At 49.8% G+C, this 14,096-nt stretch overlaps 1 protein-coding gene across 1 annotated transcript in view; it reads left to right on the top strand.

The window, feature by feature from the left end:
* IGSF11 (immunoglobulin superfamily member 11) overlaps positions 1 to 14,096 on the top strand; it is a 312,591-nt gene that overhangs the window by 282,536 nt on the left and 15,959 nt on the right. The window contains exons 2-3 of the mRNA XM_073577088.1: positions 9,941 to 10,104; positions 10,863 to 11,070. Coding sequence (XP_073433189.1) covers positions 9,941 to 10,104; positions 10,863 to 11,070 — 372 coding nt within the window. The remainder of the gene's footprint in view (positions 1 to 9,940; positions 10,105 to 10,862; positions 11,071 to 14,096) is intronic.

The raw sequence follows: 14,096 nt of genomic DNA, 5'->3' as shown, positions 1-14,096 counted from the left end.
GTGGTTAGGGCCATCTTTAGAGATGGGGCTGTGGTTAGGGCCATCTTTAGAGATGGGGCTGTGGTTAGGGCTATCTTTACAGTTGGGGCTGTGGTTAGGCTATCGTTAAAGCTGGGGCTGTGGTTAGGGCTATGTTTAGAGTTGGGGCTGTGGTTAGGGCTATCTTTACAGTTGGGGCTGTGGTTAGGGCTAGCGTTAGAGTTGGGGCTGTGGTTAGGGATATCTTTAGAGTTGGGGCTGTGGTTAGGGCTATCTTTAGAGATGGGGCTGTGGTTAGGGCTATCGTTAGAGCTGGGGCTGTGGTTAGGGCTATCTTTAGAGATGGGGCTGTGGTTAGGGCTATCGTTAAAGCTGGGGCTGTGGTTAGGGCTATGTTTAGAGCTGGGGCTGTGGTTAGGGCTATCGATAGAGCTGGGGCTGTGGTTAGGGCTATCTTTAGAGATGGGGCTGTGGTTAGGGCTATCGTTAAAGCTGGGGCTGTGGTTAGGGCTATCGTTAAAGCTGGGGCTGTGGTTAGGGCTATGTTTAGAGTTGGGGCTGTGGTTAGGGCTATCGTTAGAGCTGGGGCTGTGGTTAGGGCTATCTTTAGAGTTGGGGCTGTGGTTAGGGCTATCGTTAGAGCTGGGGCTGTGGTTAGGGCTATGTTTAGAGTTGGGGCTGTGGTTAGGGCTATCGTTAGAGCTGGGGCTGTGGTTAGGGCTATCTTTAGAGTTGGGGCTGTGGTTAGGGCTATCGTTAGAGCTGGGGCTGTGGTTAGGGCTATCGTTAGAATTGGGGCTGTGGTTAGGGCTATCGTTAGAGCTGGGGCTGTGGTTAGGGCTATGTTTAGAGTTGGTGCTGTGGTTAGGGCTATCGTTAGAGCTGGGGCTGTGGTTAGGGCTATCTTTAGAGTTGGGGCTGTGGTTAGGGCTATCGTTAGAGCTGGGGCTGTGGTTAGGGCTATCGTTAGAATTGGGGCTGTGGTTAGGGCTATCGTTAAAGCTGGGGCTGTGGTTAGGGCTATGTTTAGAGTTGGGGCTGTGGTTAGGGCTATCGTTAGAGCTGGGGCTGTGGTTAGGGCTATCTTTAGAGTTGGGGCTGTGGTTAGGGCTATCGTTAGAGCTGGGGCTGTGGTTAGGGCTATCGTTAGAATTGGGGCTGTGGTTAGGGCTATCGTTAGTCTTTAGAGTTGGGGCTGTGGTTAGGGCTATCGTTAGAGCTGGGGCTGTGGTTAGGGCTATCGTTAGAGCTGGGGCTGTGGTTAGGGCTATCGTTAGAGCTGGGGCTGTGGTTAGGGCCATCTTTAGAGTTCGGGCTGTGGTATTACTATTGTTAGAGCTGGGGCTGTGGTTAGGGCTATCGTTAGAGCTGGGGCTGTGGTTAGGGCTATCTTTAGAGCTGAGGCTGTGGTTAGGGCTATCGTTAGAGCTGGGGCTGTGGTTAGGGCTATCGTTAGAGCTGGGGCTGTGGTTAGGGCTATCTTTAGAGCTGGGGCTGTGGTTAGGGCTATCGTTAGAGCTGGGGCTGTGGTTAGGGCTATCTTTAGAGATGGGGCTGTGGTTAGGGCTATCGTTAGAATTGGGGCTGTAGTTAGGGCTATCGTTAATGCTGGGGCTGTGGTTAGGACTATCGTCAGAGCTGGGGCTGTGGTTAGGGCTATCGTTAGAGGTGGGGCTGTGGCTAGGGCTATCGTTAGAGTTGGGGCTATGGTTAGGGCTGGAGTTAGGCTTAGGGCTATCGTTAGAGTTGGGGCTATGGTTAGCATTAGGACTATTGTTATGGCTATAGTTAGTCCTATTTTAGGGGTATACTTAGGGTTGGGTACAATAGGGCTAGAGTTAGGGTTAGCGCCTTGGTAATAAAACAGTTATATAAAAAGTGGAATAATAAATATAAAAAGTTGAAAAAAAATCCATATTATAACAATGTAGAATTTTTTTTTATTTTAAAGTAGTAGTAGATACCATTGTAGATTGATTGGGCTTCGGCCTTTGAGACCCCTACTGATCAGCAGAATGATTGGAGAAGCCGCACACAAGCTCAACCTCTGTTCCATTTACCTAAGAGGAACACAAGGCCCCCTCTCTGGTGATCAGTTGGGGGTCTGAGCAGTCGGACCCCCACTGATATGGATAGTATTAGCTATCCTGTGGAATGGTTGTCACTTCTTGTTGCCTCAACACCCAATAATGAGATCTATGATCATTTCTGGATTATTATGATAACTGCTAATATTATACTGTGTACACTAAATGGAGAAAAGTATGTGCCCCCCTCCACATTGCCCTCCAGAATCTTTCCTGACCCCCCATCCTACATCCATACACATTAATATGGAGTCGCTCCTCTACAGATATATAACGGCTCCTGCTATTTTGGATTTCTACAAGATTTTGGAGGCGTCTGTGGGAATTTTTCCCTTCATCCAGAAGATCATTAGTGAGGTCAGACCCTGATGTTGGGGGGAGGCCGGGGTCACCATCTCCGGTCTAGTTGTTGAGTGGGGCTGAGGTCCGGGCTCTCGCCCAGTCATGTCTGTATGGAGCTTGTGCACAGGGCAGTGTTATGGAGGCAGATAAGTGACTTCCCCAAACTGTTCCCACAAAGCTGAAGATACAATTGTCCACAATGTCTTGTACCCATCACTGGAGCCGAAGGTCCGAGGCCCCCTGATAACAGCCTGATCTGGGGTAATGGGGCCGGATGAGGAGATGAGAAGCTTGAATCACTGATTGTGCCTTTCTCCCATGTAATGTGCTCTGTATCTCATCCTTGCGCTGCATCTCATCCCTGCGCTGCGTCCCATCCCTGCGCTGCGTCCCATCCCTGCGCTGCGTCCCATCCCTGCCCTGCGTCCCACCCCTGCGCTGCTTCCCATCCCTGCGCTGCCTCCCATCCCTGCCCTGCGTCCCATCCCTGCCCTGCGCCCCAACCCTGCGCTGCATCCCATCCCTGCGCTGCTTCCCATCCCTGCGCTGCTTCCCATCCCTGCCCTGCGTCCCATCCCTGCCCTGCGTCCCCTCCCTGCCCTGCGTCCCCTCCCTGCCCTGCGTCCCATCCCTGCGCTGCGTCCCATCCCTGCCCAGCGTCCCGTCCCTGCGCTGCTTCCCATCCCTGCGCTGCTTCCCATCCCTGCGCGGCGTCTCATCCCTGCGCTGCGTCTCATCCCTGCGCTGCGTCTCATCCCTGCGCTGCTTCCCATCCCTGCGCTGCGTCTCATCCCTGCGCTGCGTCCCATCCCTGCGCTGCATCTCATTCCTGCCATGCGTCCCATCCCTGCGCTGCGTCTCATCCCTGCGCTGCGTCCCATCCCTGCGCTGCGTCCCATCCCTGCGCTGCGTCCCATCCCTGCGCTGCGTCCCATCCCTGCGCTGCCTCCCATCCCTGTGCTGCCTCCCATCCCTGCGCTGCCTCCCATCCCTGCCCTGCCTCCCATCCCTGCCCTGCCTCCCATCCCTGCCCTGCGTCCCCATCCCTGCCCTGCGTCCCATCCCTGCCCTGCGTCCCATCCCTGCCCTGCGTCCCATCCCTGCCCTGCGTCCCATCCCTGCCCTGCGTCCCATCCCTGCCCTGCGTCCCCATCCCTGCCCTGCGTCCCATCCCTGCCCTGCGTCCCATCCCTGCCCTGCGTCCCATCCCTGCCCTGCGTCCCATCCCTGCCCTGCGTCCCATCCCTGCCCTGCCTCCCATCCCTGCGCTGCCTCCCATCCCTGCGCTGCCTCCCATCCCTGCCCTGCGTCCCATCCCTGCCCTGCGTCCCATCCCTGCCCTGCGTCCCATCCCTGCCCTGCGTCCCATCCCTGCCCTGCGTCCCCATCCCTGCCCTGCGTCCCCATCCCTGCCCTGCGTCCCATCCCTGCCCTGCGTCCCATCCCTGCCCTGCGTCCCATCCCTGCCCTGCGTCCCCATCCCTGCCCTGCGTCCCATCCCTGCCCTGCCTCCCATCCCTGCCCTGCGTCCCATCCCTGCCCTGCGTCCCATCCCTGCCCTGCGTCCCCATCCCTGCCCTGCGTCCCATCCCTGCCCTGCGTCCCATCCCTGCCCTGCGCCCCATCCCTGCGCTGCGTCCCATCCTTGCGCTGCATCTCATCCCTGCGCTGCTTCCCATCACTGCGCAGCTCAAACTATATGGGGGATGAGAATCACTAACTCCTTGTCCAGGATCCTCAAGAATTGCAGAATCGGCTGTCACTCTCAATCTCCAGGGAAATTCTCACATTTTATAGATTTTGTCCTTGGATATGTTCTTAGTATTGACCCACAGCAGACAGTATCACACAGGATAGGATTAGATACACGGCTCAGCAGTCAGTATCACACAGGATAGGATTAGATACACGGCTCAGCAGACAATATCACACAGGAGAGGATGAGATACACGGCTCAGCAGTCAGTATCACACAGGAGAGGATGAGATACACGGCTCAGCAGTCAGTATCACACAGGAGAGGATTAGATACACGGCTCAGCAGTCAGTATCACACAGGATAGGATTAGATACACGGCTCAGCAGACAGTATCACACAGGAGAGGATTAGATACACGGCTCAGCAGTCAGTATCACACAGGAGAGGATTAGATACACGGCTCAGCAGTCAGTATCACACAGGATAGGATTAGATACACGGCTCAGCAGACAGTATCACACAGGAGAGGATTACATACACGGCTCAGCAGTCAGTATCACAGGATAGGATTAGATACACGGCTCAGCAGTCAGTATCACACAGGATAGGATTACATACACGGCTCAGCAGTCAGTATCACACAGGAGATGATTAGACACACGGCTCAGCAGACAGTATCACACAGGAGAGGATTAGATACACGGCTCAGCAGTCAGTATCACACAGGATAGGATTAGATACACGGCTCTGCAGTCAGTATCACACAGTAGATGATTAGATACACGGCTCAGCAGACAGTATCACACAGGAGATGATTAGATACATGGCTCAGCAGTCAGTACCACACAGGAGAGGATTAGATACACGGCTCAGCAGTCAGTATCACACAGGATAGGATTAGATACACGGCGCAGCAGTCAGTATCACACATAGGATAGGATTAGATACACGGCTCAGCAGTCAGTATCACACAGGATAGGATTAGATACACGGCTCAGCAGTCAGTACCACACAGGAGAGGATTAGATACACGGCTCAGCAGTCAGTATCACACAGGAGAGGATTAGATACACGGCTCAGCAGTCAGTATCACACAGGATAGGATTAGATACACGGCTCAGCAGTCAGTATCACACAGGAGAGGATAAGATACACGGCTCAGCAGTCAGTATCACACAGGAGATGATTAGATACACGGCTCAGCAGTCAGTATCACACAGGAGAGGATTAGATACACGGCTCAGCAGTCAGTATCACACATAGGATTAGATACACGGCTCAGCAGTCGGTATCGCACAGGAGATGATTAGATACACGGCTCAGCAGTCAGTATCACACAGGATAGGATTAGATACACGGCTCTGCAGACAGTATCACACAGGAGAGAATTAGATACACGGCTCAGCAGACAGTATCACACAGGAGAGGATTAGATACACGGCTCAGCAGTCAGTATCACACAGGATAGGATAAGATACACGGCTCAGCAGTCAGTATCACACAGGAGATGATTAGATACATGGCTCAGCAGTCAGTACCACACAGGAGAGGATTAGATACACGGCTCAGCAGTCAGTATCACACATAGGATAGGATTAGATACATGGCTCAGCAGTCAGTATCACACAGGAGAGGATTAGATACACGGCTCAGCAGTCAGTATCACACATAGGATAGGATTAGATACACGGCTCAGCAGTCAGTATCACACAGGAGAGGAATAGATACACGGCTCAGCAGTCAGTATCACACAGGAGATGATTAGATACATGGCTCAGCAGTCAGTACCACACAGGAGAGGATTAGATACACGGCTCAGCAGTCAGTATCACACATAGGATAGGATTAGATACACGGCTCAGCACTCAGTATCACACAGGAGAGGATTAGATACACGGCTCAGCAGTCAGTATCACACATAGGATAGGATTAGATACACGGCTCAGCAGTCAGTATCACACAGGAGAGGATTAGATACACGGCTCAGCAGACAGTATCACACAGGAGAGGATTAGATACACGGCTCAGCAGTCAGTATCACACAGGAGAGGATTAGATACACGGCTCAGCAGTCAGTATCACACAGGAGAGGATGAGATACACGGCTCAGCAGTCAGTATCACACAGGAGAGGATTAGATACACGGCTCAGCAGTCAGTATCACACAGGATAGGATTAGATACACGGCTCAGCAGACAGTATCACACAGGAGAGGATTAGATACACGGCTCAGCAGTCAGTATCACACAGGAGAGGATTAGATACACGGCTCAGCAGTCAGTATCACACAGGATAGGATTAGATACACGGCTCAGCAGACAGTATCACACAGGAGAGGATTAGATACACGGCTCAGCAGTCAGTATCACAGGATAGGATTAGATACACGGCTCAGCAGTCAGTATCACACAGGATAGGATTAGATACACGGCTCAGCAGTCAGTATCACACAGGAGATGATTAGATACACGGCTCAGCAGACAGTATCACACAGGAGAGGATTAGATACACGGCTCAGCAGTCAGTATCACACAGGATAGGATTAGATACACGGCTCTGCAGTCAGTATCACACAGGAGATGATTAGATACACGGCTCAGCAGACAGTATCACACAGGAGATGATTAGATACATGGCTCAGCAGTCAGTACCACACAGGAGAGGATTAGATACACGGCTCAGCAGTCGGTATCACACAGGAGAGGATTAGATACACGGCTCAGCAGTCGGTATCACACAGGATAGGATTAGATACACGACTCAGCTGTCAGTATCACACAGGATAGGATTAGATACACGGCTCAGCAGTCAGTATCACACAGGATAGGATTAGATACACGGCTCAGCACACAGTATCACACAGGAGAGGATTAGATACAGGGCTCAGCAGTCAGTATCACACAGGATAGGAATAGATACATGGTATCATACATGTTAGCTTGGATACCCGGCTCAGGATCATACATGTTAGCTTGGATACCCGGCTCAGAATCATACATGTTAGCTTGGATACCCGGCTCAGAATCATACATGTTAGCTTGGATACCCGGCTCAGTATCATACATGTTAGCTTGGATACCCGGCTCAGTATCATACATGTTAGCTTGGATAATCGGCTCGGTATCATACATGTTAGCTTGGATGCCCGGCTCAGTATCATACATGTTAGCTTGGATACCCGGCTCTCAATCATACATGTTAGCTTGGATACCCGGCTCACAATCATACATGTTAGCTTGGATACCCGGCTCACAATCATACATGTTAGCTTGGATGCCCGGCTCAGTATCATACATGTTAGCTTGGATACCCGGCTCACAATCATACATGTTAGCTTGGATACCCGGCTCAGTATCATACATGTTAGCTTGGATACCTGGCTCACAATCATACATGTTAGCTTGGATACCTGGCTCACAGTCATACATGTTAGCTTGGATACCCGGCTCAGTATCATACATGTTAGCTTGGATACCCGGCTCAGTATCATACATGTTAGCTTGGATACCCGGCTCAGTGTCATACATGTTAGCTTGGATACCCTGCTCAGTGTCATACATGTTAGCTTGGATACTCGGCTCGGTATCATACATGTTAGCTTGGATACCCGGCTCGGTGTCATACATCTTAGCTTGGATACCCTGCTCAGTGTCATACATGTTAGCTTGGATACTCGGCTCGGTATCATACATGTTAGTTTGGATACCCGGCTCGGTGTCATACATGTTAGCTTGGATACCCGGCTCACAGTCATACATGTTAGTTTGGATACCCGGCTCAGTGTCATACATGTTAGCGTGGATACCCGGCTCACAGTCATACATGTTAGCTTGGATACCCGGCTCACAATCATACATGTTAGCTTGGATACCCGGCTCGGTGTCATACATGTTAGCTTGGATACCCAGCTCAGTGCCACCCGTGATGTGTCAGTGGATGTCTCCGGTCTGGCACTGGTTCTGGAGGCTCATTGTGCGTCTTGAGTACCAGCCGGTGACGCTGATGTCGGGAGCAGCTGGATCCATTGAATTCTCTGTAGTGGTTTTATGGAGCATGAAGCAGAGAGCGGCCTCCGGGCCGGAGTCTATTATTCCTCTGCCCAGCAATCTTCATATCCCTAATGAAAGCGCCCCAGAGTGCGGAGATGTGGACAGATGTGGCCGAGCGCCATCCACACCGCGGCAGACACGGGCACGGCGCCGTCAGCTCTGCCGCCTCCATGGATATAGAACGGATAGTATCATTCCATGGGGTTTTTATCATTATTGTGGGTCGCAGGGTTTGCTGGGACTTGCAGTTGTACAGATGATCCCATTTCTGATGGCGGAGGCTTTACAGCTGACACTTGGCATTGAGCTTACGGCTCTCAGGATTGTGTGTGGTTGTGTCACCATGAATAGTCTGAAGCAGGAAACTTTATGTTGACGTAAAGGAATCCATTTTCGGGTACCCCATCTAAGATCTATACTATGCCGGGACAGAGACCCTGATTCTAGGGATGTGACACTTGCTGGACTGCCTGTTGTTGTTTTTTTTTTCTTCACAAAATCAGTGTTTAATCAGCAGGAGATTATCACTAGAGGACTACTTGGTCTGCAGTCAGGTAGTCCAACCTCACCCCCAGCACTGATTGGCAGCTTTCTGCCTATGCACAGTGTACACAGAAAGCTGCCAATCAGTGGTGTGGGCGGGGCTATACACCGCTCTGCATTCAGAGGAGTGATAGATCGGAAAACTGAATTTGTCAGTTCTTGAATGCTGAGCTGTGTATAACCCCACCCACACCTCTGATTGGCAGCTTTCTGTGTACACTGTGCCTAGGCCAATCAGCGCTGCGGGCGGGGTTGGACTACCTGAGAGCAGACTAAGTAGTCCCCTAGTGATGATAATCTCCTGCTGATAAAACACTGACGTCAGCAGGCAGTCCAGTAAGTGATACATCGCTGGAATCAGGATCTCTGCCTCTACATTATGCTGCTGTCAGATTAGTTAGCAGAATCCTGATGACTGATCCCTTTTTAGTTTTCAGGCATCCGATTTGGTCGCGTCTGGTTCCACCACCACTCCACGTCCGAGCCTCCATCGTTACTGCACGTAATCTGATGATCTGACTTGTCAGAATGGAGGCTTGAAAGTCTCCGAGCTCTTCAGGAGGGACACTTACTGATGTGGTGTCAGAGTGGGTGCACATACTTTTGGCCATTCTATATGCGGATCATGTATAATAAAGGCAGATAATACTATATATTATTTATTTATTTTTTCTTTTTTAACGTCATTGGATCATTTGGACGATGACGAGATTCGAACTCTTGTCTGGCAGCATCAGGGTCGCGGGTTCAAATCCCAGCGTGGACGACCTCTGCACGGGGAGCCGGTATAATATTCTACCCGTTCTCCATAAAATATAAAAAAACACTTTTAATAATGTGTCTGAGGGGCCGTAAACCTCCAAAGTGTCAGAAAGTCCAGTGATATATCGCCCCCCTGTGGACACCCGAGGATCTGCTCAGTGGAGGTTGCTACATTCATTTGTCACTTTGTTATTCGTGTCTATACCTTGCCTATAAATGACACTTACTTGCATCAAATGTTGCATCCGTTTCCCTTTTAACCGGACGCAGAACAAACAAGGACGACGACCGCGAGCGCGAGCTATTCAATATCCCGGCCGTGCACATAATTTGATATGGGTAACAGACTGCTGTGTAATGTGAACAGACCTCCATGTGCCGTAAGCAGATTTTTTAGGTGCATTAGATTAAGGTCTTTGACTTTTGCATTCGCAAGGTTACCAGGACGACGTCCCACTAATGGATTCTTGCCTTTGCCAGGTTTCGTGACCGCCCTGCAAGTGATGATTGACAAGGATAACATACAGGTCGCCCGAGGTCAGTCTGCGGCGCTCTTATGCACGTTCACCACAAGTGCGGCACTTACCAACCTCAACATCATCTGGACTGTGACCCCTTTGTCCAACGCCAACCAGCCCGAACAGGTAATAGTAAGGGTTAACTTAAAGCGGAAAATATTAATTATTGATTGTTTTTAACACCATGCTTTATACTGCAGTCACATCCAAAGCTGAAAAACTAGTGTTGAAAATGCTTTGACTTTCTCACATATTGGCTGCATTTCAGGTGTTACACCATGCTTTACACTGCAGTCGCATTCCAAAGCTGCATATGAACTGACTCTAACTCTTGCGCAAGAACCCAGCAGCATTCAGAATTCAGCTCTGTGGGTGAATGGAGAAAATGTAGTTTTCCAGTCTGGGGATAATATAATGCTAAAAAGTTTTGAAACTTTTTAATTTACTTTCTAATATCGGTTTCTCACCATTTTCTAGACTTCTGCTTGCTCTCAGTGAATGGGAACATTTTTTTCTGTGGATCCAGAAGCTGCAAACACTTTCTGGGATATCCGGTCTAGACGATCCTCTGTGAGCTAAGCAGATCAACCCAGACTGATACATTGTAACAAACCATCAGATCAGGAGGGAGATTTGTGTTGCTGAGGGGTTGAGGATTGTCCAGACTGGATGCAACTGATCCAAATCCTCAGCTGTGAGAAGAATTAGAACCAGGATTAGTTCGCAGCCACTGGACTCAAATCAGATTGTTCCTATTCACTGACAGCAAGAAGAGGTATGGAAAACGGTGATCACGTGATGCAGAAAACGTCATCCGAAGGTGCGATGTGTAAAAGGGAGCCAATCCTCACCCCAGAATAATGAATGTATTCTTATTTATCCAGATCATTATTTATCAGGGCGGGCAGGTCTTCACCACGGCGGCGCAGTTCCAAGGACGAGTGGGTTTTATGCAAACCATGCCGAGCACCAACGCTTCAATCTACATCAATAACACTCAGCTGTCCGACACGGGGACCTACCAGTGCATGGTCAACAACTTCCCCGATCGAGCGCGGCGCAATATCGGCTTAGTGGGATTTACCGTTTTAGGTGAGTTACGGTGCAAATATTGTGGCTGGTTGTGAAAAAGAAAATTGGTTGTTAAGCTGGATCAACAGGATTGTCCTTATATAGTATATAGATTACTGGACATGCTAGCCAGAAGCCTTATAAATAGAAACATATCCATTCACTAGAGAGCGGTGACATCACTGAGAATGCAGCCTATCCATCACTAGAGTGGTGACATCACTGAGAATGCAGCCTATCCATCACTAGAGCAGTGACATCACTGAGAATGCAGCCTATCCATCACTAGAGAGCGGTGACATCACTTAGAATGCAGCCTATCCATACACTAGAGAGCGGTGACATCACTGAGAATGCAGCCTATCCATCACTAGAGAGCGGTGACATCACTGAGAATGCAGCCTATCCATCACTAGAGAGCGGTAACATCACTGAGAATGCAGCCTATCCATCACTAGAGAGCGGTGACATCACTGAGAATGCAGCCTATCCATCACTAGAGAGCGGTGACATCACTGAGAATGCAGCCTATCCATCACTAGAGAACGGTGACATCACTGAGAATGCAGCCTATCCATTCACTAGAGAGCGGTGACATCACTGAGAATGCAGCCTATCCATCACTAGAGTGGTGACATCACTGAGAATGCAGCCTATCCATCACTAGAGCGGTGACATCACTGAGAATGCAGCCTATCCATCACTAGAGAGCGGTGACATCACTTAGAATGCAGCCTATCCATACACTAGAGAGCGGTGACATCACTGAGAATGCAGCCTATCCATCACTAGAGAGCGGTGACATCACTGAGAATGCAGCCTATCCATCACTAGAGAGCGGTAACATCACTGAGAATGCAGCCTATCCATCACTAGAGATCAGCGGTGACATCACTGAGAATGCAGCCTATACATCACTAGAGATCAGCGGTGAAATCACTGAGAATGCAGCCTATCCATCACTAGAGAGCGGTGACATCACTGAGAATGCAGCCTATCCATCACTAGAGAGCAGTGACATCACTGAGAATGCAGCCTATCCATCACTAGAGATCAGTGGTGACATCACTGAGAATGCAGCCTATCCATCACTAGAGAGCGGTGACATCACTGAGATTGCAGCCTATCCATCACTAGAGTGGTGACATCACTGAGAATGCAGCCTATCCATCACTAGAGAGCGGTGACATCACTTAGAATGCAACCTATCCATACACTAGAGAGCGGTGACATCACTGAGAATGCAGCCTATCCATCACTAGAGAGCGGTGACATCACTGAGAATGCAGCCTATCCATCACTAGAGAGCGGTGACATCACTTAGAATGCAGCCTATCCATCACTAGAGAGCGGTGACATCACTGAGAATGCAGCCTATCCATCACTAGAGAGCGGTGACATCACTGAGAATGCAGCCTATCCATCACTAGAGAGCGGTGACATCACTGAGAATGCAGCCTATCCATCACTAGAGAGCAGTGAAATCACTGAGAATGCAGCCTATCCATCACTAGAGAGCGGTGACATCACTGAGAATGCAGCCTATCCACACACTAGAGATCAACGGTGACATCACTGAGAATGCAGCCTATCCACACACTAGAGATCAACGGTGACATCACTGAGAATGCAGCCTATCCATCACTAGAGAGCGGTGACATCACTGAGAATGCAGCCTATCCATCACTAGAGAGAGGTGACATCACTGAGAATGCAGCTAATCCATCACTAGAGAGCGGTGACATCAGAGAATGCTGCCTATCCATCACTAGAGAGCGGTAACATCACTGAGAATGCAGCCTATCCATCACTAGAGATCAGCGGTGACATCACTGAGAGTGCAGCCTATCCATCACTAGAGATCAGCGGTGACATCACTGAGAATGCAGCCTATACATCACTAGAGATCAGCGGTGACATCACTGAGAATGCAGCCTATCCATCACTAGAGAGCGGTGACATAACTGAGAATGCAGCCTATCCATCACTAGAGAGCGGTGACATCACTGAGAATGCAGCCTATCCATCACTAGAGAGCGGTGACATCACTGAGAATGCAGCCTATCCATCACTAGAGAGCGGTGACATCACTGAGAATGCAGCCTATCCATCCCTAGAGAGCGGTGACATCACTGAGAATGCAGCCTATCCATCCCTAGAGAGCAGTGACATCACTGAGAATGCAGCCTATCCATCCCTAGAGAGCGGTGACATCACTGAGAATGCAGCCTATCCATCCCTAGAGAGCAGTGACATCACTGAGAATGCAGCCTATCCATCCCTAGAGAGCGGTGACATCACTGAGAATGCAGCCTATCCATCACTAGAGAGCGGTGACATCACTGAGAATGCAGCCTATCCATCACTAGAGAGCGGTGACATCACTGAGAATGCAGCCTATCCATCACTAGAGCGGTGACATCACTGAGAATGCAGCCTATCCATCACTAGAGAGCGGTGACATCCCTGAGAATGCAGCCTATCCATCACTAGAGATCAGCAGTGACATCACTGAGAATGCAGCCTATCCATCACTAGAGATCAGCGGTGACATCACTGAGAATGCAGCCTATCCCTCACTAGAGAGCGGTGACATCACTGAGAATGCAGCCTATCCATCACTAGAGAGCGGTGACATAACTGAGAATGCCTCCTATCCATCACTAGAGAGCGGTGACATCACTGAGAATGCAGCCTATCCCTCACTAGAGAGCAGTGACATCACTGAGAATAATAATAATAGTAATAATAATAATCTTTATTTATATAGCGCCAACATATTCCGCAGCGCTTTACAGTTTAACAGTTTCAAAACACAAGTCATAAGTAACAATGCTAACAATACAATAATTAAAGCAAAATAAGACGAAATAAGCCGCCCCTGCTGGTGAGAGCGTACAATCTACAATGAGGTGAGGGAGATACAGAGTACAGGTGTGTATTTACAATGGTGTATTTACAATGAAGGTCCAGCCATCTTGCAGGAGTGAAGGATGGATGGAGATAGTGAATGGGCTACGCACGCACACTTACACATAGAATGACTT

The sequence above is a fragment of the Dendrobates tinctorius genome, unplaced genomic scaffold (assembly GCF_039654945.1).
Source record: "Dendrobates tinctorius isolate UK_male_01 unplaced genomic scaffold, ASM3965494v1 ptg000054l, whole genome shotgun sequence".
Taxonomy (NCBI): domain Eukaryota; kingdom Metazoa; phylum Chordata; class Amphibia; order Anura; family Dendrobatidae; genus Dendrobates; species Dendrobates tinctorius.
Note: the sequence above shows the minus strand (reverse complement) of the source record. Positions and strands in the feature narration are given on the sequence as shown.